This window comes from Poecilia reticulata, linkage group LG7 (genome assembly GCF_000633615.1).
Source record: "Poecilia reticulata strain Guanapo linkage group LG7, Guppy_female_1.0+MT, whole genome shotgun sequence".
Lineage (NCBI taxonomy): Eukaryota > Metazoa > Chordata > Actinopteri > Cyprinodontiformes > Poeciliidae > Poecilia > Poecilia reticulata.
In genome coordinates this window covers 25,786,864-25,811,142 of record NC_024337.1, presented here as the reverse complement: position 1 = coordinate 25,811,142, position 24,279 = coordinate 25,786,864, and the positions used below count along the sequence as shown (strand labels likewise).

General features: G+C 38.3%; 1 protein-coding gene across 1 annotated transcript; it reads right to left on the bottom strand.

Moving 5' to 3' along the window:
* Positions 1-343: 343 nt before the first annotated feature.
* Positions 344-20,704, bottom strand: tead3a (TEA domain family member 3 a). Its single transcript, XM_017305653.1, has 14 exons — positions 20,687-20,704; positions 19,298-19,325; positions 13,445-13,687; positions 8,195-8,259; positions 7,792-7,854; positions 6,008-6,019; positions 5,491-5,601; positions 4,221-4,264; positions 4,063-4,124; positions 3,839-3,972; positions 3,571-3,741; positions 3,134-3,274; positions 2,859-3,011; positions 344-1,990 (listed from the first exon to the last, which is right to left on the bottom strand). The coding sequence occupies exons 1-14, from the start codon at positions 20,702-20,704 to the stop codon at positions 1,877-1,879; spliced, it is 1,359 nt and encodes a 452-aa protein (XP_017161142.1). The 3' UTR covers positions 344-1,876.
* Between the last annotated feature and the right edge of the window lie 3,575 nt (positions 20,705-24,279).

The following is a 24,279-nucleotide window of genomic DNA, read 5'->3' as shown; positions in this document are numbered from 1 at the left end:
GTGTAGAGGGTAAAACATCTCGGTAACAGCGTCATGCTGTGGGGATCCTTTTCTTCCACAGGCAAATTGTCCAAGCTAAACAGAAAAACTCTGGACAAACAAGATGTTAGAAACTGCAAAAGACAAACCCCAAAACCTTGCAGCTGTAATTGCAATTGGAAAACAATTCTACTGCTATCAATTGAACAACTACACCAAACTTAATATTGATGTTTCAAATACAACATCTATAAAATTCATATAACTTCCAAACAAGGGTTTGGAAACATTTGCATAGAAGTGGATACCAAGCAGGTATCCAAATATCCCTTTTCTTGCCAAGTTCAAAACAATGCAATAAATGAAGAGCTTAACTTTTGGATGTTTATTTGAAAATTCATTAAAAATGATAACTTGTCTCCTCGCTCTGACTCCAACAACATGTGAATTTACTGGTACAGCTTAGAGGCACAGATTTTATTCTTTGGGAGGATTTGAATAAAGGAATTATGATGCAAAGAGACAGTAAAAATGCAGCACTTTTTGTCGACTCCACAATGAAAATGAAATTTAAAACAGAACCAGTCCTCTTGCTTTTATATATACACGTATATATATATATCTATATAGATGTATATAAAAGCAGAGTGAAAAGCCATGTGTACCAGTTTCAAAGATATTTTACAAAAGAGTGTCAGATGAAGTTTGTTAGTGTTGACAGGTAAAAATCTGCCCAAATGCACTTAAGAGTGATAATAATGTAATCTGTACCATACATACACCAAGACCCAACCTATACATCCATCTTTTATCATATTTTTTCTCACTGTGTTGGTAAAATACAAAAGAAATACCTTACAAAACATATCTTATTGTTTTGGCTTAAACATAGTACCGTTACAAATGTAGTGTACACATCCTATACATCAGTGCTCCTCAGCTTAGCACATTCTTATCTTTAACTCATGTGGAGGTAGAAAAACTCCAGCAAGCCCACACAGTCAGAGTAAAGACAGTCTTTTTGTTGTTTTTTCTTTTAAAAAATAAAAATACATTTTATTAATAAAAAAAGTGTGAAACTAATTTATTATTTCCAAAACAGTTTGGAGCCAGTCTTCCAATACCTTTTACCTCCCCCCCCAGTATGCATCACGGAAAACAATTAAACTAATGCTTCTATAATATTGCTTTCTCCTTACATTATAGTGTTTAAAAAATAAATACGACATGCACGTCTTTACATGTAGTGCATTATTGTCTGAGACGAGGCAGACTATCTGCAATAAGATCATCCTATCTTTGATCAAATCGATTAAAAGTCCATGATTTTCACGTAACAGAATTTGTACCTTTCAAAGATACAGAAACAACAAAAGACGCCAATGTGGCAGGTTACAATGACACTCACTAAAAAATCACTTGTTTAGAAAACGTATGCTTAAACTCGTCTTACGTCAGTCTTGCCTACGATGTTAAAAACATGCTTTACCACAGCTGATTAAAAACGCATTAGCCGGATAACAAAAAGTCCCCGATGGAGCTTTGAGACCGTTTTTTCCAATTCTTTCCTTTTCTGCAGTGTTTTACTCCACGTCAATAAACTCATGTTTCTAACTTGGAAAGCAAACAAAACAGAAAATGAAGAGAAAGCAAAGAAATGACAGTTGGCACGTTGTGGGATTTTGCCGTTTGCTCAGTTTGCCACCTGAAAAATGTACACATCAAACAAGCAAGAGGTACGACTAAAGTGTGACGGTTGGTCTAATAAAAGAACAAAAAAAAAAGACAAAGAATGTGTTCAGAGTAAAGGAGTTGGGGCTCTGTGTGCCAAGCTGGAAATAGTGTTTTTAAGCCATTTGTATCAAAAGTCAGATGAGTCTTTGCACCAGACGTGCTGCTAGTCATTGACGAGGCGATACACATGGTACTGAGCTCCGTGTTCGCTTGTGGACACTTCAAACACGAAGGCAATGCACAGCAGAGTCTCCTGGGTGTCTCTGTTGGACACCACCTGATGAAGGACAACAGGAAGGTAAGGATTTACAGTAACAATTTATGGTAAACAGTAAATGTAAGAGAATACATAAAATATAAATTAAACTTCAGTAGGTTGAAGAAAATTAGAAATAATTTTAAGTGACTTATGTGGGTTTTTTTGCTTCTGGTGTGAGAGTAAATTGTTTTTGCACTGTAGCTGCTGAACTTATTGAATTTTACTGAATAATCTTTACAGTTAGCATAACAATTATTAACAAGTTCTAGGAAACTACTGAAATCTGTTTTTAAGCTAGACCTTGATAAATATAAACTATAAAAACAAGTCATTTTCCTCAGACAAGTAAATTTAACGCTACAGTCTCTATTATTGCAGTTTAAAGGGGCAGTGTTATGTATTTTCCAGGCATATAGTGGGTAATCCATTTTATACCACAACCAACTACTGTCTGATATAAAAATGCTGTATATATCAAACTTGGAAATTTGCCAATGGATTTGAGTCCCCATGGCTTTTTGAGGACTGGCTTGTTGGTACAGTCTGTAGCATCGCAGGCATCTTCAAACCCTTTGAGTATGCCATCAAAGTGATGATTGTGTTTAAGGTGACTGAGGAAATTTGATGTGCTAAACACACAGTTTCCTTCTCGTAGAAATGTGTTTCAATATTTGTTAAACAAAGCCGGCTTCTTGTCTTCTAAACCCTTAAAGAGGTTCCAGACTTCTGCTGCAATGCTCTCCGTTTTCTGACAAGCCGGACTGCATTCACGTGGTGTTTGAAGTTCCCAGTTTTGACCTTTTATGTTTATATTCACGTCATCTGTGTGTAAACCAACATTTTGTTTTTATCTATTATGACTATGATATCAGATTTTGTGAAATACCTGCAGGATGGTGAAGTTCTCAAGTACACTGTTCATCATGTATTTCTCTGGGAGATGCTTGAGTTTGTGGATAAAGTTGATCATGTATTCACACATCGGTGAACGATGGATGCGGAACATGTACTTTCCTCCCTCGAACTGAGCGTGTTCTGTCTGCATGGGGAAAGAAACACACACACACACACGCATACGAGCGTGTATTAAAACACACATGAGACTAACCCTAGCCTCTCATTGTTATTTCTCTGCATCAGAACAACAGTGGCTTCTCTCACCTCAACCTTCTCCACCACCTGTTTTCCGAAGGAGCAAACCTTGGTGGAAACACTGATGGTGATGTTTTCGGTCCCACTGTATTGGCTGCTCACTCCATAAAATGCACTAGGGCCCTCCTCAATGTCACCGCTCAGATCCGCCTGGAACCAGTCAAAAATAAATAAAGAAGAATAAATAAAGAAGCTCCCGATGACAAATAATAGCTACAGAAGCTCATTTGTTGCGCCGTGTATCAGAAAAATGTGTGGCTCAGTGTTGCGTTGATTTTTCTAATACATTTCTTATTGACTTTTTGATTAACAACATGAAAGACAGAGCTCCAAGATATTCTACTTAAATATCTGGTGGTATCTGATGTTGTGTGATTAGCCTCTCATTGATTCATTTATTTTTTTCTTCCCTCAACTCTCAGAGACGACTCTCTTTATGTACTAACCCAGAACTTAATGAGAAAGAACGCATTGTGAGGCCCCTTTTCGTACAGCTCCTTCAGGCCTCCTTTCTTTTCTGAGAACTTGTCGTAAATCTGTCTCACATCTATAGACTCCAAAACCGGGTCGCTGTAGCCTGGATTTGATGGTCCAATGTGAACAAAAAGGTGTTTATACTGCAGGAAAAAAAAAAGAAGAAAATATGAAAGTCAGAGAGAAGAATACAGCAATTTTTTTTCTTCTACGCACATTTGTTTCGCTATCACAAAGTACCGTCTCTCTGTCTTTTTGAGACTCCATAAAAGCAGAGTACTCGAGTAAACGTAGTTTTGCAGAAGCGATGGTTCTGTCTTGCCATACGGGAGCAGCGATGGCTGTAGGTCGAGGTGGCGGCAACGTCTCATAACCTGTTGTGCGATCACACATAAAAAAAATAAACATTTACTTGGGAGTATTGCATTTAATAGGTAAATAAAGGGTTGGATGTGGAGTCTTACTAATTGGTGGAGGGACAGGCGCTGGTAGTGTAGTGTACGGAGGCTGTGCAAAGGGCTTGATGCTATAAATGTTAAGAATTGAAAATAAAAAAATAAAAAAAAACAGAAGGAAGAAACTCATCGAATTATGAGGCTCTGACTTTCCCTGCCATACTTACTCCTGAGAATGTCCAGGCTGTCCTGGGACAGGGCCGGGCCAGTACTGAGCGACAAGACGGAATGGAAACAAGTCATAGAGCATTTAGATTTTAGCAGGAACATCAAATAAAAAATAAAAGTTGAGCGTGTCTAGTTTTTGTTAAGGGTGCTCCAATCAGGAGCCGATTGTCAATTACGAACCGCAGGATCTGCTGAGACAGACACCGAATCAAGAGATGTCCTAAAGTTGACCTCAGGGCGTCAGGGTTTTTAAAAACTGATCAAATAATTTACAGACAATGCTTCAAATTGTTTTTTTTTTGTTTTTTCTGACTGCTGAGCATTAGGGCTCCACATCTGTTCAGTTTTCATTTAAACCAAACTAATTTGTTGGGGAAATCTTCATTAAACTTGGGATAACAGAGCGACTCAGTTGGTGTCACTGGAAAACTTCATGAAAACAAAAATACTGAGCTACTGAGCCGTTTTCTCCGTGTTAAAGAATAATTCTTCATCTGTGATCAGTGCTGTTCTGTACCACTTTTTTCTGCTCACAATATCCAGGGTTTTCACATATCTTCAAATGAACAATTCAATCCTTCTCCATACTGTAATTTCCAGAGGTTTTGGAAAGTTTTACGATCTAAATTTAAAAAGGTATATATATATATATATATATATATATACTGCTCAAAAAAATAAAGGGAACACTTAAACAACACAATATAACTCCAAGTAAATCAAAGTTCTGTGAAATCAAACTGTCCACTTAGGAAGCAACACTGATTGACCCGACGAGGGTCCCCGTTGTCAATCAGTGTTGCTTCCTAAGTGGACAGTTTGATTTCACAGAAGTTTAATTTACTTGGAGTTATATTGTGTTGTTTAAGTGTTCCCTTTATTTTTTTGAGCAGTGTATGTAAAAGTGAACTCAGAAGTTGGGTGTGAAGATAGCCAAAATTAGGGAATAAGAAAAAATTTAAATCACAAACTATGACATGTATTGACAAATTGAAAGACAGGAATTTGTCTGGATGAATTGAAAAGTGTGGGATTATTTTAGAATGATCTGCTGAAAGAACAAGTTAAACAGACTAGAGTTGCAGTCCGTTACTTCTAAGTACTTTTGCTGCCCTCTGGTGGAATCTGCCTAATGCTTTAAAAAACATTTACATACCTGCCTGCATTTTCTGATCCAGCATTTTCAGGTGACCACCAATAAAAATCAATCAATACAAATAACTGGCAATGAAGGCCTGCTAACTGGAGCACCCTTGTTGTGTGTCTCACTCTGACTGGTGGAGGGAAGGGAGTCTGAGGTTTCATTACACTCGCTGACACAATCTGAGCCGACGACAGGTTGGCCACTGTCTGGAGTGCCTTATCTTTGGATACCTGATCCTAAATGAAAGAAGAGACACACACAGAGTAATACACAATGGTAAAAAAACATCAATTTCAATGCAGGTTAACGTGATGGTCAGACAACTTTTAAAGGATAATTTTATCCAGTAGGCCAGCCAACATTCACTTAAGGTCAGCAAGATGCAGTTACTATAAAGGACAAGACATGAAAGACAGCAAAGCAGAGCTAAGAAGCAAAAGCTGGAGGCGTACCAAGTTGGAAGAGCTAAACCATCACCAGCACTTAGCTAAAGCCACTAAAACCAAAAAAGCAATGAGTAGAGTTTTTGAGTATGGCAGTAGAGCTGCGACACGAACTAGCAGTAATAAAAATGTAATGCCAACCACACAGCACATCAAAAGCCTGAAGCAGAGAACTGGAGTTGTGTAACCAAAAACTTACCAAGTTCATGGCCTACGGCAAAAGAGACATGTAATAAATTCAATTTAGTACACTCAAAACGCAGGGGACAGATGTTGGGTAACACAAAAACTCTGTCTGCTCTGAAATTCATTTGGGGCAGTCATCACTCTGGGTTACTCTGAACTCCTCACAAAAGTTGGGATTTTAAATAACTCATTACGCCCAAAGAGCCCAAAATGTGGCAGGAAAAAAAATCTGTCGAATCGAAACTTTCAGCAGTAACAATAATAATAATAATAATAATAATAATAATAATAATAATAACGTAGTAAAGGAAAGTTTGCATTCGCTGTTGTTGACAGTCTTCATGAGAAATGTTTGTTGTGTCGGACTTGAAAATGTCTGACTGACATGGTGTGTAATGAGTGGAGACGTTGTTGAAACCAGGCTGGAATAATTTACCTACCTTCTAAATGATGAACCACAAAATGCTCTAAAGAAGTCTAAATATTTCACTGGTAAGTTTAAGAATAAACTCAAGCACACACTAGAATCAAAACCTTTTATCTTATAAGAAAACTAACAAATCAGGGGTGGGTGATATGAAAAACTTTCACAATATTTTGTGCCATTTATTGGGACAACAATAAAAGTGACAAAACAGTATGTACAACCTCTTTGGAAACTAACTACATTCTATCAGATTTTTTAATTATTGATTCTTATTGACGTTCTTAAGGAATCAAAAAGTGGAGAAAATAGTAAATATAAAAATCCCAACAGTGCAGCCATTTTGTGGGGTTTTCAAAAGCAAATTACATTAATTGGAATTTGTCATAAAGATAAATTCTTATATATTTTTTTTCCAGATAAAATATATAATAAATGCCCATTCTTAATCAGCCCTAAAGGGTGCTTACATCCACAAATGTATTTAATTTTTAAAAAGCAAGAAGTCAGTGCAAAATGATGGCAGACAACACTACGCTAAAGGCTCAAGGGACAAACAGGAGAAAAAAAAGTAAAGAAAGAAAAGGAAAAAACACTCAAGAATGGGAAGACAGATCAGGTTTTTCTTCAAAGTGTAACCCTCAGTGAGAGGAATATTGCAATGTCTTAGCTAGTGTGTGTGTTTGTGTTTGCAGGCATGAATGCACTTTATCATATACATAGATAAACTAACCAAGCAAAGTAATCTCATGCAATTATCTGCCAGATGTCCTGAGCGAAACGAGCAGGCCAGAAAACTCCCATGCATAGACAAAAACTCTTAGCAAAAAATCGAATCCCTTGAAAAGCCACAAAATAAAAGTTTGTTTTTTTCTTTTTCTTCCCCATGAGCAACAATAACAAAACTACGGCCAGCAAGCAAACACGGGACTTGTGACACAAAGAAAAAGAATGTATCTAAATGTGCGCATAAGGCATGGCTTCACTTCTGCATCACTAACGGCGAGTCCAAATTAAGGTTTTACTCTCATGCAGCTAAAAGCAAGATTAGCGGCAGCAGAGCGTCGCTACAGAGCCTAAATTAATTTGACATGCAGCCATGCAAATTAGTTGATTATTAACAAATCTAAAGATGTATTCCACAGTTTCCCAGCATGCAGCCTTATGGGAGAAGAAGGTTTGCAAGAGCTGACCAGTGACAGTCCTTGTGGTCTGGAGCTATGACCAATCCGCAGTTGGAGCTTTAACAACCAACAAGTGTTTTTTTGTTGTTGTTTTTTTTTAACTCTTATTACAATACAATAGGTTTAGTAAGATCTGAGCGACATGCAGAACAACGCTGCCAGCACTGCAAAGTCAGTACGCCTGTGTACCTTCAGCTTAGACTGAAATTCACGAGACTTTCTCTTGGCCAACACTTGCAGGTGACTAGAGACCTGAAGGAAGACAGGATGAAGGGGAAAAGGATGGAAGGAAACGGGGAAAAGAAGGAGGACTGTAACTACGGAGGACAGAGAGAGTCGATGCCACGGGAACCCACCTTGATGCTCGCCTGGTATTCACGTACCCGCTTACGTGCCAAAACTTGAATGTGACTAGATACCTTTTGGGGCCAAGTTTACCCCCATGAAAACAAAAAGGAGGATCTTTCAATTTAGAAACAACCAAGATCAATGGCATCCATTTTTGTGCGCGACTAAACATGTGCAACGTTCTACAAAAAATAAAAAACAGCTGAAAATATGCGTGTCGTCCAGAAATATTTGTATCTCTTACCTGTTTGCGAGTACGTGTCTTCCCAGTTCGAAGCTTTATGTAGCGAGCTATCAGCTCATTTCGACCTAGGATCCAGAGGAGAGCAAAGTGATTAAAATAAGCAGCAAAAAGGGAGCGGAGCAAATCTGTCCCATTTTAATAAAGTTTACAAGTAATTCAGTCTTAGTTCTACACCAAGTTTGATAACAGATGACATCAGCACCTCACTCAGCACTATCCCCTCCATCCACAAACTTGTCAGCCCCCAGTTCACAAGATGCCACCCTGGGCAGTTGCCCAAGTCGCCCACATCAGAAACCGACACTACAAGTTCTTTATAGTAAAGGACTCACAGAGCAGGTATATTCACTGAAGCCAAAAGCTAAAATTAAACAAAGTGAAATCTTTTGTTTTAATCCTTTGTCTGTTTTACAAAAGAAGCAAGTGCAACTTTACTGATGGCTCTAGTTAAGTATAAGAAGTCTCTGGGGGAAAAAAAAGGCTTTTGTTAATCCAACCCAGCACTCATTACACAATTATAATCTCTGACAGGCTTTGCATATCTGTGGCTTCACAATGTCCCCATTAAAAGCTTCATAGGTCTGGTTTGGCCTTCCTTCCTGGCAGAGCTCCAAAACAAATGACAAATAGGATGTATGAAAAAAAAAAGAAAAGAAAAAAAAGTAGTGAATGTCTGCATGGGTGACTACAGACTGCCTGCTCATCACGTTCTTCCTCTGCCTCACCAGCAACAAATCAGCCATGATGATCTGATCGTAAAGTGGTGAGCAACTCACTCTGCTGCAAGGAGGTTAAGTGGAGGTGTAACGGACGGTTGACGTGTAGCAACATCATCAGCAACCAACACCACGTGCTTTTCTTGGAAGTGACTGAGCCCCTTGGGGACTCTGGATGAGTCACATCAGTTAACTTACCAGCAACATAAAATTCCCCAAAAATCCTCAAAAAGAGGCTGACTCAGACAAATCAGACCACTCCAATTCCCCAAACACAAGGACACAAAGTCCTTCCTGCCTACTGCTGCTCCTTAAAAGGCCAGCGACTTTTCTTTTGAAGTAGTTGATTGCAAAACTGAAAATGAGGAGCACAGGGCATAAAAACAAAAGACCCAGAAGCAAAACTGGAAGCCCGGGGGTTTCCTTTACTGGCAGACAGAAATGGTGCCTTTTAACTCACTGGAGATTAAATAAAGGACCGCTGATCATTTTACAGGGGCTGATGTAGAAATAACCTCCAGAATTTTACTCCTGGGAATTTGTGCCAGTGATGTTCTCACCTGACGAGGCCCGACTGCCCATCTGTTCCTGCTCTGTCATCTAGAGCATACTTACCAGTTTGCGTTGCTGTGTAACACATGCATAAAACAGCAAAAAGGCCAACTAGCCACTGCAACAATTGGCTAGAGCTAGAGATGGACCGGTTTAAAAGCTGATTACATTTATCCTCCTGTGATTTGAAAATATTTTATTGATGTGCCAGGGAAACTGCCAGAATTTTCTCCAGCATCATAGAAAAGCACATTAATGCACAGTGAAGGTCAGTCAATTGCAAATATAAATGCAGGAGAAGCAACGTTTATCTCTCCTAATACAACAATAAGGCTTTTTACCTCTATAGTTGGAAAGTGACTAAGTGTTTTGTACTGCAGCATGGCTACCTGAGCAGATAGCCCGACTCCTCAATTAATATCAGTTATATTTTATCCTTGCATTAGTCTAAGCAGAGCTACGAAAGGTAATATTCAGTGCAGTAAGCATGTAAAAATTACACCTTCATTTATTGTATTCATTCAAAATTTTTTGCTCAAGTCAGTGGATCAAAATCATAATAAATGTTAAAGAGATGAAACAGTAGCAATTAGCTAATTTATTCCCTGATCAGCCCTAAGTCACAAAAGACATGGTCAAATAGTGAAAAGTAGTAATCTTGTTCCCAATTTATTTACAATTGCCAACATTTTCAATATATAAATCAATCAACTAAGATCATGAGTTTAATATAAGTTAAATAAAGGTTAAGAACGTGTGTGTTGCTTCATTCAAATTGGGATAACTTTGTAATTCCTCAGTCTTCTGTTAATGAAAACACAAAATTTGTAAAAAAAAAAAACAAAAAAAAAACAAAAATCTCTCATCTGAAATAGCTCAAGATAAAAAATAAAAAACATAAAAACATAAACAAACAAAATAAAATGGAAAACATATTGTAAAACCTCAAAGAAAACTGCAAATTGACATTGGACAGAACAAGCCCGTCAAAGCATATCAAGCTAAATATTACAACAACACAGCAGCAATAATTCATGTTATAAGATTTCAGGAGCAGTGGGCGTTCCTTGATTTCAGTTTATTCTTTAGAAATCTGACTGTCAAAAGGCAACGAGCAAAAACTTCACAGCTGCCGTTAAAACGGTGCATATGACAAGCATATCTGGACCATTTGAATCACCAACAATTCATGTACAAGAAGGCAGTCTTACACCATAAGCAACTTTTGTTGCAAGAATGATATGAAAAATATTGTGACTAACCTGCCCACTCCGACTTTATCATTTCTTGTGGGGGAGAAAACGAGTGGGAGTGATGTGTCAGAAGCAAGTTCCACACCTGAATAAACTTCTGCTTATTTTTAAGTGTTTTGCAGTGTTTTCCCTACCATTATCCAAAGGGGGTGGGGTGAGGGGAGGCTGGGGGGTCACCACGCCCCGCCAACGAGACCGCTCGCCTCGCAGCATGCAGTAATTAACGCTGTTAACAGTTAAAAGTTATTGCCTTTACCAGCATAAGTACCGCTGGTAAAGGCGGTACTTTACCAGATCTCATTAGGTCAGGCACGAGATCTGGGCCGACTGCCAGATCTCGGCGTGAGCCATTTATGTTCCTACGTGCGTCGCTTAGAGTAGACGCAACATCGCGAACTTTCAAAAACGCCGACATCAAAGTTGATAAAAGCTGAATGGAAACACGCGCCTCTACTCCGCATTGTGGGATGCTAGCACGGGATGAGTCAGGGCGAACGCCCGCTCTCGCCAGCAGAAGGAGAGCGCACAGAAACAGTTGCAAAACAAACTGCAACGCATGGTAGAAAATATGAGTTTCGTGTGCAAGAATCGATAGATCGTTGATGAAATTGGGGGTGATCAATCATCGCACCCCACCTCGCCCAGGGCCAAGTCTCCAGGGGAAACACTGAGCAGTGCTACTTTGCTGTCCTTTTTAAGTTGGTTAGAAAAGGGTAAACTGCTGTTCTGTGGAAACAAATGTGGTTGTAATAATACAAACTAGCGCAGCTTTTAAGCGCCACAATGCTGAAACAAGCTTATCTGTTAGATAGGTGGGTTTTTTTAATCCCTCACAGCACATCACCTAATGAAGTAGAGGCTGAAGCGGATGAAAATGCTAATACATGACAGATCAAATATGAGGGGACTCTCAGATATGAGCCAAAACCTTCATTATGATATGAAGAAAATTCTATTGCACATCCTCTTCTTAAGGCCCTGAATGCACCCTGATGCAAGCAATCAGAGAGTACAATGAACATGCACATATATTAAAACTGAATAAGGCAGACTGACGTAAACAAAGTTATAAGCCAACAGTGCATAAACAAAAACAAACAAAATGCCACTTTCCATGGTAATGCCAACTTGACTTAAAACGTCAACTCGCTCTTATCATTTGATCTTGTTACTACTGGCTGCCCTCTGACCCCAAAGCCAAATACTCCTGTCCAAAAATACCTGCAAACAGGTCACTAGTCGACAAACTAAGAGGTCTCTGTAAAAAGGGCAGATAACAAAACAAAGCTCTATAATACAAATACGGTCGATACAAAAACCTCGTGGAAGCGGTAAACATAAACAAACTGGACCTCAGCAGGTTCTAATTTTAGACCCTAAGGAAGGTCATTGTTGGATTACATTGATAAAGCGAATGTTTTAAAGTTAAAATCAGTTTTTGCTATTTTGTTTCAAATCTGCAGCAAGTTAAAAATAAAGAACAGAAACAAAAACTGAAAAAGTTAATTCGTATAACCCAAGAATGCCTTTTTCATGACCCCCACCGACAAAGTATGGCTAAAAATGAGATGCTAACCAAACTGCTTCATTGACCAGAAGGCACCTTGGCAAACTGGGACATCAAAAAAGTGCATTTATTTCAGTAATTCAACTTAACCTGTGATCATCCTATTTTATATAGGATCATTACATACAGGGTGATAGATTTCAGAAATAACTTAGCTGGTTGTTGATTATAGCCAAAACCAGGACTTCCACAGCAATGTGGAAAACAGCTGACTTGACAGTTGTTCAGCAGACACTCCCTCAGATGGAGGGTAAGCCAAACAAAGTTCTACATCCAAGCATATTAAAGGAAAGCTTGGTGGAAGGAAAAAGGGTGTCAGGAAAAAAAACGTGCACAAGTAGCAGGGGTTAAATCAGCCTTGACAGGATTGCAAAGCAAACCCCAGTCAAAACATTGTGGGAGAGATTCGCAACTAGAATCAGCGCTTCAAGAGCCACCACACAGAGGCATCTAGGACAGGAGCTACAACTGTTGCCTTCCTCGTGTTAAACCAATCCTTGGCCGGACAACGTCAGGAGTATATTACATGAGTGGAGCAGAAGAAAAGGAGTGGAGTGTTGCTCAGTGCTCCAAACTTTTTTTTTTTTTCTTCGCCACAGAAAAGTACATTTTGTATTTCAGTGGAAATCAATGTCCCAGAGTCCAGAGGAAGGCCAAAATCCAAGCTGCCTGAGGTCCAGTGGGACGTTCCCATCAGCAATGAGGATTTACAGGCGGAAGTTATCTGTTGGTGTCTGTTGGTAAGTTTTACCGACTCCAAAGTCACCCCAGATTGTGAGAACTTCATGCTTCCCTCTGCTGAGAAGCTCTATGGAGAGGCTGATTTCATCTTCCACAGGATTTGGCACCTGCCCACACCCCCAAAAGTACCAATACCTGCTTCAATGACAAGAGTACCGCTGTGCTTGCTGGTCAGTACATGTGCACAGGAAAAATTTGCAGAAAGACAGCTAATCCAATTGAGTTCATACACTATATTTTCCACTCATACACCATATCCAGTACATTATTTTCAGTAGGCCAGCAACAGACTTAAAGAATACGCCCATTTTCGACAGTTTTGTCTGTGATTATGCCGTACTTAAGACGTAGAAGATGGGAATTTAAGGAGTGAAAAGAAAGCTGGTCAAACATAATCATCTTAGGACAGAAATCCTCTTACCATACATCTTGCCCTCATCTGAAAGTATGATCTTTCTCCTCCCGCATGGAGGGTAGATGGCCAGCGCTTCTTGAAAGCTCTGCTCGATGTCTGGACTCCAGACGCCTTCAGGGTCGCCGTCCAATCCACGATCAGCCCCTTCTGCCAGTCCCTCTCCATTCCCACTCTCCTCCTGCGCCCCATCAGGGCTGCTTCGGCAACTCCACTCCGACGCAATGATGACGGTTCCAGCTACACACTCACCTGCAGCACACAGCACATGAAATGTCATTATGATAATTATTAGAGTTTTCTACAGGAAGGGGAGGGCTAAAAATGTGTTTTTTGCAATAACATCTGTTATATTTAGCATGATGGACGTGAGTTGCTTATGATTGGTGTTCATTTAAAACCTAATTATATCATAAACAACACAGAGGGGGAAAAAAAATGACAATTTAGAATGAGTTTTCCCTTCACATTAAGAACATCCGAGTAGAATATACCACAATACCAGAGAAAAGAGAAGTAATTATTTTTTGAAGGGGGTAAATTTAGACTAAAAGAGCCTGCAATCAGCAAGGTTTACAGCAGTGGAAGTAATAGTCCATGACTGCTTTGAAAACGCAATCAAAGTTAAAAAAGAATATCTTAAAATAAATCTGAATATACAAACTGAAAATGTTCCATGTACAAGCAAAAGCAAAAAACAAAATAAAAAATGTCATGATAAAGAGGATTCTCCTTCTAGACCACAACACAAACCAGCAGTGAGAAGTAATTACTGCCAACATTAACAGCTGCAGAAAATATAAATAATATATAAATATATATAATATATAAAGAATAAATATATATAATATATAAAGAAGAAAACTGTCCATATATATTTGGACAGTTTTCCATTTATTTATGTATATATATATATATATATACCCAAACACACACACATGTGGAAAAGTTTTTCTGCAGCTGTTAAATGTTTTAGTCTTTTTTGTAAGGTACAAATTTCAATCAGGTTTTTAAGTCTGTTCAAAAACCAAAGCTGTTCTTGACTGGATTTTGCCGTTTGTGGGACAAAATGTGGAAAAACGACATCAGGGCACAATTATTGACTCAGCACAGGCACAGATCGCATTAGACGATTTTTCAAGCAGAAGTTGTCAGCAAAAACTTGTGAACTTAATTTGGAGAAAACTGTTTGAAATTTGATGAGGGTTAATAAGTCCAAACATATTATTATTGGTTTGGTTTGTTGAAACAAACACTACGTGGTTCAAGAACACATACAGCAACTATAACAGGGCTTGCTGACTTTTTTCACATCAACTCTAACTTATCCTACTCTAGATTTAGTTAATGTTTGTGATGGTTACCAGTCTAATCTGCCAATATTTTCTGAGCATTCAATAAGCTAATGATTATTTTAATCAATCTCTGCTTGTTAGGGTGTAACCCCTACGCCTGTGTCAGTGCGTGTTTTACTTATAGATGAAATGAGAAATAAATTGTTGACCAAAACTGGACGATTTTTAGCTTGACTGGAATGGTGAGCAATCACTCAGAAACTTAAAAATCTGATCTTCATTTTGGTCAGTGAAGGCACCATACGTATGCTCTAAGAACGCATTTCCAATTTCAAAGACTCAGGGGCGTTTACACGACAACGATCCAACAAAAACGAAACTTTTGTTCCGTTTTTGTTTGATCGTTTACACGAAAACGTTTTAATTACAATCTGTGTTTACACAGTAACGGTACACATCGAAAACGTGTAATGCTCTCGCTGCGCCTAGGTGGTGCTAGGTTCTTTGAAACTGAGTGCGCATGTGTTTAAAAAAAAGTTCAACTTGAAGGCATGTGGATTCGCGTTATCCTATCAGGTACCGTTCTCCCATAGATTGGGAGAAAACACGCATTGTGAGCGTCTGATTAGGGCCCATGCAGTTGGAAAAAGTGGRATAACTTTGCTGAAACACGTTGTTTGAGCTTTCACGGTGTCTGTAGCGAGCCCCGGACTGGAAGCTGTTTATTGTTTTTACCTTGGAATGGCCAACAGTCTGTTTTTCCTATATCAATTTGATAATAGGAGCTCCCGTACTTCCCATATCCGTGTCCCCTGTCACCTTTTTCAGCAGTGAAAACAGTTTAATCCGTTGTTAACAAGTCGTAACCTGTTTTTCCGAGCCGCCTTCAAACGCAACATGAACGATGAGACGCTCGCGCTGGGTTTACACCTGTGAGGCAGCGAAGGAGACCTGCTGCTTCTGCTGCACATCTGTGTTAGAATCATGGCAGCAAAACAGAAAAACGTAAATATCTTTGCACAGTTTTTTCCCCCAAACTAACCGACTGAGTTGAGTAAAGCTGTTGGATGCAGGTGATGATAGCTAAAAGATGACTAGCTAGCTAATATCAACACAGCACGTTAAGCTTGTTAACAAGTAGCCTGTAGGCTACTGATGTTATCTATGTTCAGCTACTAAACTCATAGACCCCCCAAAATAAGTCGATCCCCCCCCCCCTGGAGCCGGGGCTGGTCCTGGTCCGTAGTTCTCTAGATAAGAGCACTGAACAAGCAGCCGTGCATTTTGCCACCTGGGCGGTGCGGAGCGGTAAAGAGACGCTGAGGGAACCGWATCTGATGGGGAAACAGTAACACCAGCATTGTGAGTAGTTTCTTCTTCTTCTGTGGATTGTTGGAAGCAGCTATGTTTTGCGTCATACTGAAGAACAGATCCGTTTTCTCGGTTTACACGACAACGGAAAACGGTACGTTTCAGAAACATCGCACTCTGGAACCCGNGGTTTACACGACAACGGAAAACGGTACGTTTCAGAAACATCGCACTCTGGAACCCGYTTTCAATCTGTGCCGTTGTTAGAGAAAACATTCGGTGGTTTCGTGTAAACGCACACTACAAACGCAACAAAACTCTTCCGTTTTCCCCCGAAATCGTTGTCGTGTAAACGACAATTTTCATTTTCAGTATCAGTGGGGTGTTTAAATATGAAGTCAAAGGAAGAAAATCGTTGTAAGAAACCAATTAAAATGAAATATTGTCATCTGCTACATGTTCAGCTATGTCTGTGGTTTGTTCAGGCTGGGAAAGAGAGCCGTTCTTTCAGAGAGTAACAGAAAGGCTGGAAATAGTGCACGAAGTTGCTCTGTTTTATTGGATTGTGCTTTTATTGGAACCTCTATCAAGGAAACTGCTGGATTTGGAAATGCTGGTAATTTATAAATGTCAAGATCAAATGTCAGCAGCACACACATTTGCGTGCAAGTAAACAAAACCTTTTTAGATATATAGCCTGTTGGACGAATCCTCACAGGAGGGTCAGTTGAATAGAAAAAGTCAAATAAAAGATATTTTGACAGATAGATAAGATTCAACGTCAACAAGTACGACAAATGTCTTGAGGGGCTGCAAAAACTTTCAAACTTCGCCTTGAGTAAAATCAGTTTCATCTAAAGTTATTTGCTACTTCCGTAGTGAGAGCTAACAGAAAGAAAGTAGGGCATGAAGACTAGACTTAAAAAAAAATAAAAATCATGGAACAGTTTAGTTTGCACCAAAATACATTTAAGACATGCTGTCATAGCAACCTTCCAGCAAGTCTTCTGGTTCAAATCTACTCTGCATCACCAGAATCAGAACTAAACAGAGAAGCAGCATTCAGTTTTTCATGCTCCACTAATCTGAAATAAACCTTCAGAAAACTGTCCTGAAACCCATTTGCTTATAATATTACATGAAGCATCTGCAGTCCAACTTTTCTTTCTTTCCCTTTAGTTTGCCACTGAAATAAACTCATTTTTTTCATGTTTTGCACTTTGAACTGTCTTATTGTCGACATGTGCTACACAAATATTCTTGCCCTGCCAAGACCTAAAAGGCAAAACAATTTCAGGATAACCACTCAGTAATGGTTTACTGCAATGTTCAGGACGTGCAGACGTATTAACAATGTTTCCACACCGAGTTATTATGGCTAATGAAATTGGAAAAAAATAAAATAAAATAAAAAAAGACAAATTCTAACACAATAAATACTGACAAAACCAGATTTTGTTCAGATAGTTGTCTTAGAGAAAACTGTTTGAAATAAATTGGACTCTCTTGTCATAAGATTGTCCCAAGTCTCCTTTGAATACAGACACACATTTACAATGTGAAAGCTGCTGGATGTGTAATGCTTTCCAGATTGGTGCAAAAATGATCCCAACCACAAAACAACCCCAGAGCATCAGTGTGGTCTCTGAACTTCCCCTGCTGTGTTGGGCTCATAGTATACACTGTGCTTACAGACTCCCCAGATTCAGCCTCTGCTGAAAGGGTCGAATTGTTTCCACAGCGATCAGACATAACCGAAAGAACGCATTAAAAAGATTTAATGTGCGATACACAAGCGGCTCCCAAGATGTTTCACATGCATCCCTGTTTCTCTTTGTATTGACGATTAAGTGGCGACTGAGGCTGTGTGGGTAGAGTAGTCGTCTAGCGATCGGAAGGTTGTAGGTCCAGCTTCCTCCTAACGCATGTCAATGTGCAAGGCACTTAATCCCAAATTGTCTACCGATCTGCGTATCGGTTTGTGAGTGCGACTGGGTGAAGTGTAAAGAGCTTTGAGTGGTCAAAATGACTGGAAAAGCGTTATACAAGTTCAGTCCATTTACCATTTAAGCTCCAATACTCCCTCTCAAAGATGAATACATTGTCATTTCTAACAAAAAAAAATGAACACTGGGATGAGAAGAGACTTTAAATATCCAAAATAAACAAACAAAAACACCCAAAACAACAAATAAAATGACTATTTAACAAAATTGCTCTTGAAGACATTTTGTTATCTTTGTTTTTTGTTAGTCTTTGGTAGAAAAAGATGAGCAAAACTTTTCAAGCTTGCTTTAATTTATCATGCAGTTAATTTATTGCTTATTGTAACAGGCTTATGTCTGACTAAGCGAAATATTGTGATTTTGTCATTAACTGAGCAACCATTGCTTAAATAAATTAATGACTTAATCTTTTACCACCCTTTAACATTCAGCATTCAACAATTTCAAATTTAACCATGGCATATATCAGGTAGTTTATTTTACCAGCTAACTATAAACTTTACAGAGATGCACTAATCAATCAGCCAGAGCTCAAAAATACCCTATTTTAATTTGATCAGCTCTGAAAAAAAACTCTGTCCGTTTTTGACCAATACATCAATGCAAAACTTGACAGGAAGAAAAAAAAATCATTAAAAAAAATGTTTCTTTTTTTGTTGTTTTGTTTTGTCTGCTTGATTGAAAACTGCTACCTAAAGAAATGAAATCACTTTTTTTTTAAATCTTAGGAGAAAAAAAAATAGAATGGCGTCAGGTGCGTCACTAAAAAAGTATTATTATTATTATTATTATTATTATTATTATTACAACTGATTTGTACGTACGCCAATCTGAAAGCATTACATCCTGGATATCTACAAAAGGCAGTGGAGGCGAATGTTGTGGCATTATGGTCAGATCAGGCACATGTGGTTCTGTCGTTTTCATTATAGCTCCCAGTGGCCAAAAGGTCAGCTGTTCAGTGCAGCGAGGAGCCAGTAAAGCACTGAGCTAAATAAAACTATGAGCTCAGCAAACTCTGAAAGGACACATGCACGGTACGGGCTGCCTTCTGCTCCAATGGAAGCAGCGGGGGTGCGGGGGACATGATTACTCAAGCTCTGTTTCATCACAGATTTCATCGGCAACTTCAGATGAGCGCCGCAACAAACCTTGTAGAATCTGATCATCGAGCCTTTTACCAACCACAGATCACAGCGTAAAGAAAATGGAAAGCAAGCGTAGTTGCTGTCGTGGCTTGATATACTCACATAGTAGCGAAACTTTCCCCAACAGCAGCTAGCATGGAGAGGGGAAATAAAGCCGTTTAGCGAAATGGAAGTTGGCAAAACTCAGAAGAAGGAGTCATACACATTACATCTGCCCTAAAAGGTTACAAACAACCCATAATTGTGGTACAGTGCAGAAAAACGTCACTGTTAAGTTTTCCTACTGAGTAAGCTGAAGTTGCTAACTCTTTCGAAGTGCTATGCTAGTTTGTTAGCTTAGAGGCTAATCAAACCGTAACAAACTGCAAACTGAGTCCCGAGGACGTTTAAAAGTGATTAGTTACGGGCGATTATGGCCGATTTCAAACAACACATACTGTCTGTTAAGCAGACGGGACTCTGATTCAGCAAATCCGCGGCGGGAAAATGCAAAATATGTCAAATATCCCAAAACTTCCAGCAAAGGCGAAGCAGCTGCTGCTGCGGCATGAAAAAGTTGCTGCACACAACAAAGAAGGATATCTGGGAGCTGCACTCACCTCACAACGGCTTCCGCGCTCTGCTCTTACAGGGACGAACTTCTTCTCCCTCGTGAAACCCTGTTTCTGCACAACACTTGCTCCGAAATTCAACAGTAATAACAACAGAATAGGAAAAAGGTGGAATGTAGATTATAAATTTGGTATGAAATCAGGGCTCGGGAAGAAAACGCGCAGAGGCGTGGCGTCGAAAACACACGACACGCAAAAGTTTTGTGGCTTCCAGCGCAAACTCCTCCCATGACGGAATGGGAGACTCCTGATTAGAGATGACTTCTGCAGAGGGAGACTGGTGGCATACTCACTGCAAATTTCCTGCTTGGATTAGTCGTATAGAAAGCGCACATTAATAACTTTTGATGGTGGAGGAGCAGCAACAGCCAGGGCCGGTCTGGGGCTTTTAAGGGGCCTTAAGCAGAATTTAATTCTGGGGCCCACTTTCTATTAAGATTATTGCCAGAATCACTGTTTTATATTGCACTTGTCTTATCACAAGAGCATTGTGTATTTAGCAAAAATTAAGAGCCAAAAATCAAATTCCATAAACCGACCAGCCAGTAAAATGTGTTTTCAGATTCAGATTAGTCAATAAATCAACCAAACTTTGGACAAAGTCCCAATGTAGTCTAGAGAAAATATGAAATGTGATTTCAATGTTTTCAAGATCTGGTTCATAATGGAAAGAGAAAATGTGTGTATGAAATATTTTAGTATTTTTAGTCATCCATTGTGTAAATATGTTTACATTCTATCCTTCCTTCTATGTGTCCTCCCTCTGCCCTCCCTTTGCTGTCTCTTATCTCACTCCATTCCTTGTGTCCCCTCCTCATTTCCTTCCTTCCATTCTTTTCCGCCTTTTCTCTTACTTTTAACTGCTCCGTGTCTTTCCTACCTTATTTGCGTCCTTCATTCTCCTCTTTCTTACATCAACCTTTAATTATGTCATCTCAACCATCCTTCCTCCCTCCTTTATTTCTTCCTTCCTTCATTCCTTGTGAAATGCCTTCATTATGTCCATATGTCAAACCTTCACTGCAGAAATTTCTGCAATTAGTTGGTAGTCATGTTTGTATGTTATTTTTTTATTTTTTTGTGATGGTAATGAAATTGGTATTCTTAGAAGCAAGAAAGCAAATATGTAAACTTATTGAGATAAATGATTTATGTAATGGCAAAAAGACAAAACGTGGGTGTTTGCGTTTTTCAAAGTCATACTTTCACCAAGTTATTCATACATTTATAAATGTCTGAATTCCAAAGTAAATATTTAATTCAACAGCTAAATATGTAACTTTCAAATTAAAAATTATTTAGCAAGTTAAATATTTAGTTTGTAAAATGAATGTTTAGTTCCCAAATACATATTTAATTTGGAACTATTTTGTTTGAAAACTAAATGTCTAGCCCCTACCTAAATATTTATTTAGTGAAATATTTAGATTCATGTTAAATATTTATTTTTGCTAAATGCACATTTTATTCAAAATAAAATATTTGCTTTCCAGATTAAATATTTAGTTAGGTAACTAAATACGTTGCTAGCTACATGTTTAACTCTTTACTAAATATTCAGCTTTCCTGCTAAATGTATAGGTAGCAAACTAAATATTGAGATTGGAAAAATAAATATTCTGTTGGAAAATTAAATGTTTAGTTTGGAAAATAAATATGTATTTCCAAGCTAAGTATATTATTTAGCAAAGTAGATATTGAATTCAGAACTAAATATTTAGTTAGCAAAATAAATATTTAATTTGGAGCTAAATATGTAGTTTGAAAGCTACATATTTAGTTTGTAAGCTAAATATTAATATCAAGTGCCCTTGGGTGCCCCCTGCTGATTTGGGGTCCCTAAATTTGCTTTAACCTTGTGGCTGTCTGGGATTGAATCTCTCTCTTTGTATTAAATTTGTTTGTGAAAGGGGCATAAACTAAAAACATCAGTGATTAAGACACCCATTATTATTTGATTCCTCCTGTGTGTCAGATTTTCTTCCAGCAAGCTAACCATCCTTCTTGTCTTCTAAAGAGGTGTTGATTTGTATTTCTTATAGTTTTCAGAAGGCCTTAAGTCATTTTGTTTTAATTTTGGTTGTTTTGTTACTCGCTTTACTCACTTGGATATAAAATGGATGATAAAGCAGTCCAAAGGAACACCTCCAAAAAGTCTGGAAGAAAGATTTATTGAATAGAAACGTTTATGGATTATTTTGTAGTACACACTTTAATTTCTTGATCAGATGACCATAAATAGGAATCACTATTTTTTTTAAAGAATTGTTTTGGGTTCTAGCGACCTTTACTTCACAGAAGATTGAGAGGAAGTTGGGTTATGGGAGAGGGGAGAAGACATGTGGCAAAGGTCAATGAGCCAGGACTCAAACCTGCGACTGTCGCATCAATGACTGAGGCCTCCATGCATGATTGCAAGCTTTACCCCCTGTCCCTCCACCACAATGCAGGAATCACTAACGTTTTACTGCATTTTACAGAGTTACAATAAAAATTTGTTACAATAAAATTTTGCACAAGCCAAAATGAAATCACCATTAAACTCATGTGGACATATTGACAAGGACTGAGCGCTTCTAATCTACAGTTTGACATCTAGCATGCTTATTGGTCTGTATTTAAGAACATCAAAGTTAGTCAAAGTGATTCAAATGCAGAATATGTAACATTAACTTTCCAAAACCCTATATGAACTTTGCATGTGTCCTTAATGTTAATGTGATTTGTAACTCTGGGGTGTAAACGTGACTGGCTAGAATCACAGAATCAAACTTGGCGATAACCTGTGAACATGTTAATCTTTAGTCATTTCTGCACATTTTAAAGTGTGAATAATAAGTTTTTTTCTTCTTTTTTTAGAGCTTTAGGATGCACGAGTAAAATCAATATTTGTGTCAGTTTTAATTTTTTTGCAAACAACGAGACTTTTCAGATCACAATTATTTGCTGTAATGTAAAATATATTTGCTCGACAGCCTTCACACACATACTGCATAAACCTGATTGACGTCACATATTTATTCTATTTATTATAACGTCTGAACATAAAACAGCTTCAACTCTTCTGAGAAAGCTTTCCGCAAAATTTAGGAGTGGCTTTATGAGAATTTTTGTCTTTCTTAAGAAGCGAAGTCAAACGCTCACGTAGGACGAGAAATTCTTGGCTAACAGTCTCCACATTCATTTATACCAGAGGTGCTCAGTGTAAATGAGGTATTAATTTTATACGCTTATGCTGGAATTGACACGAAGCTGCTGTCCCTATTCTTTGACTTTGTGTGGCTGATCACTTTGTGGCTGAGTTGCTGTCCTTCCCATTAGCTTGCAAGAATATCTGGTAGTGACTGAAGTGCCACTTTGATGCCACTGCCACAGTTTGAACTCTGCCCTCCTGGGAATAGGATTGGCACAAGTGCAATCAATAATGTGTATGGGCGCATGAATAATTTTGTCAAATAATGGGCATTTGTGCCACAATGACACACATTTACTTATTAAGCTGGGTTTCAAAAATGCTTCATTAATAAGGAATGAATCACATTGTTGACAAACCAAGACATAGTTCATATAATAAGCTTGACTCTGCTGGTGGCTGACATGTAGAAGCTTGTCTGAAACTGAACTTGCCTTTACAGACAATTCCACGAAGCAAGGTTCTTCGGGATCTTAAAACACACCTTCGTAGTTGGAGCATTCCTTTAAAACATGCCTGATTAACTTTCCAGAACTGCACAATAATAAACTGTGGCTTGATCTTTTCTAATGAAATCCCACATGTGTATATACTTTGAAAATGTTAAGCAGTTTTAAGGTGAGGGATTTTTAATTTATCTTCTATAAAACTACACCCTTTCAGACATAAAAGGAAGAGAGGGTTAAATTGGCAATATGTTGCTTTTATTCGACCCCTTTTCTGCATATTTGCTGTAAAGTACTTCATTTGGTGAGCACTGTTTGGTGATTTGATGACAACAATAGAAAGCAATAGAAAATTATAGCGTCAGTATTCATAATATCACTAAAGAGATCACTCAATACCTATTGGTCCACATTTATTTTATATCCAATTTCTTAAGTTATGTGAGCCTAGTTTGAAAATTTTTTATTTCAGTTTTTTAAATTACAGTTAAAACATAATTTTCCGTAGTATCAGAATCAATTCATTCTTCATTCACACTGGAGTATAATTGTAAGAATAAACTGTTGTTCTAAGTTATAACCTGCATTTACATACCTTAGCCACAAGGTGGTGTACTTCATCTTCTACATTCACCAAAAGACCTTTTACCAACCAAGGTACAATGTAAAGTTCTAATTTTTACCAGTTTGTTTTTGAATAACCAAAACGACACGCGTCTGGTACGTTTGAGTTTAATCCAAGAAAAAAAAATATAACTTTTTCTTTTAGTTGGTGACATTTGTTATAAAAACAGTTTTATTTATCTGTCTGTGTCGGCGAACCAATAACAAGGA

Coding starts and splice junctions, on each gene's coding strand:
- tead3a (XM_017305653.1), bottom strand. Junction 8,260..13,444: donor AGATGAGGGCAAGATGTATG/GTAAGAGGATTT, acceptor TCTGGATCCTAG/GTCGAAATGAGCTGATAGCT. Junction 3,012..3,133: donor AGGTGGTGGAGAAGGTTGAG/GTGAGAGAAGCC, acceptor TTCCCCATGCAG/ACAGAACACGCTCAGTTCGA.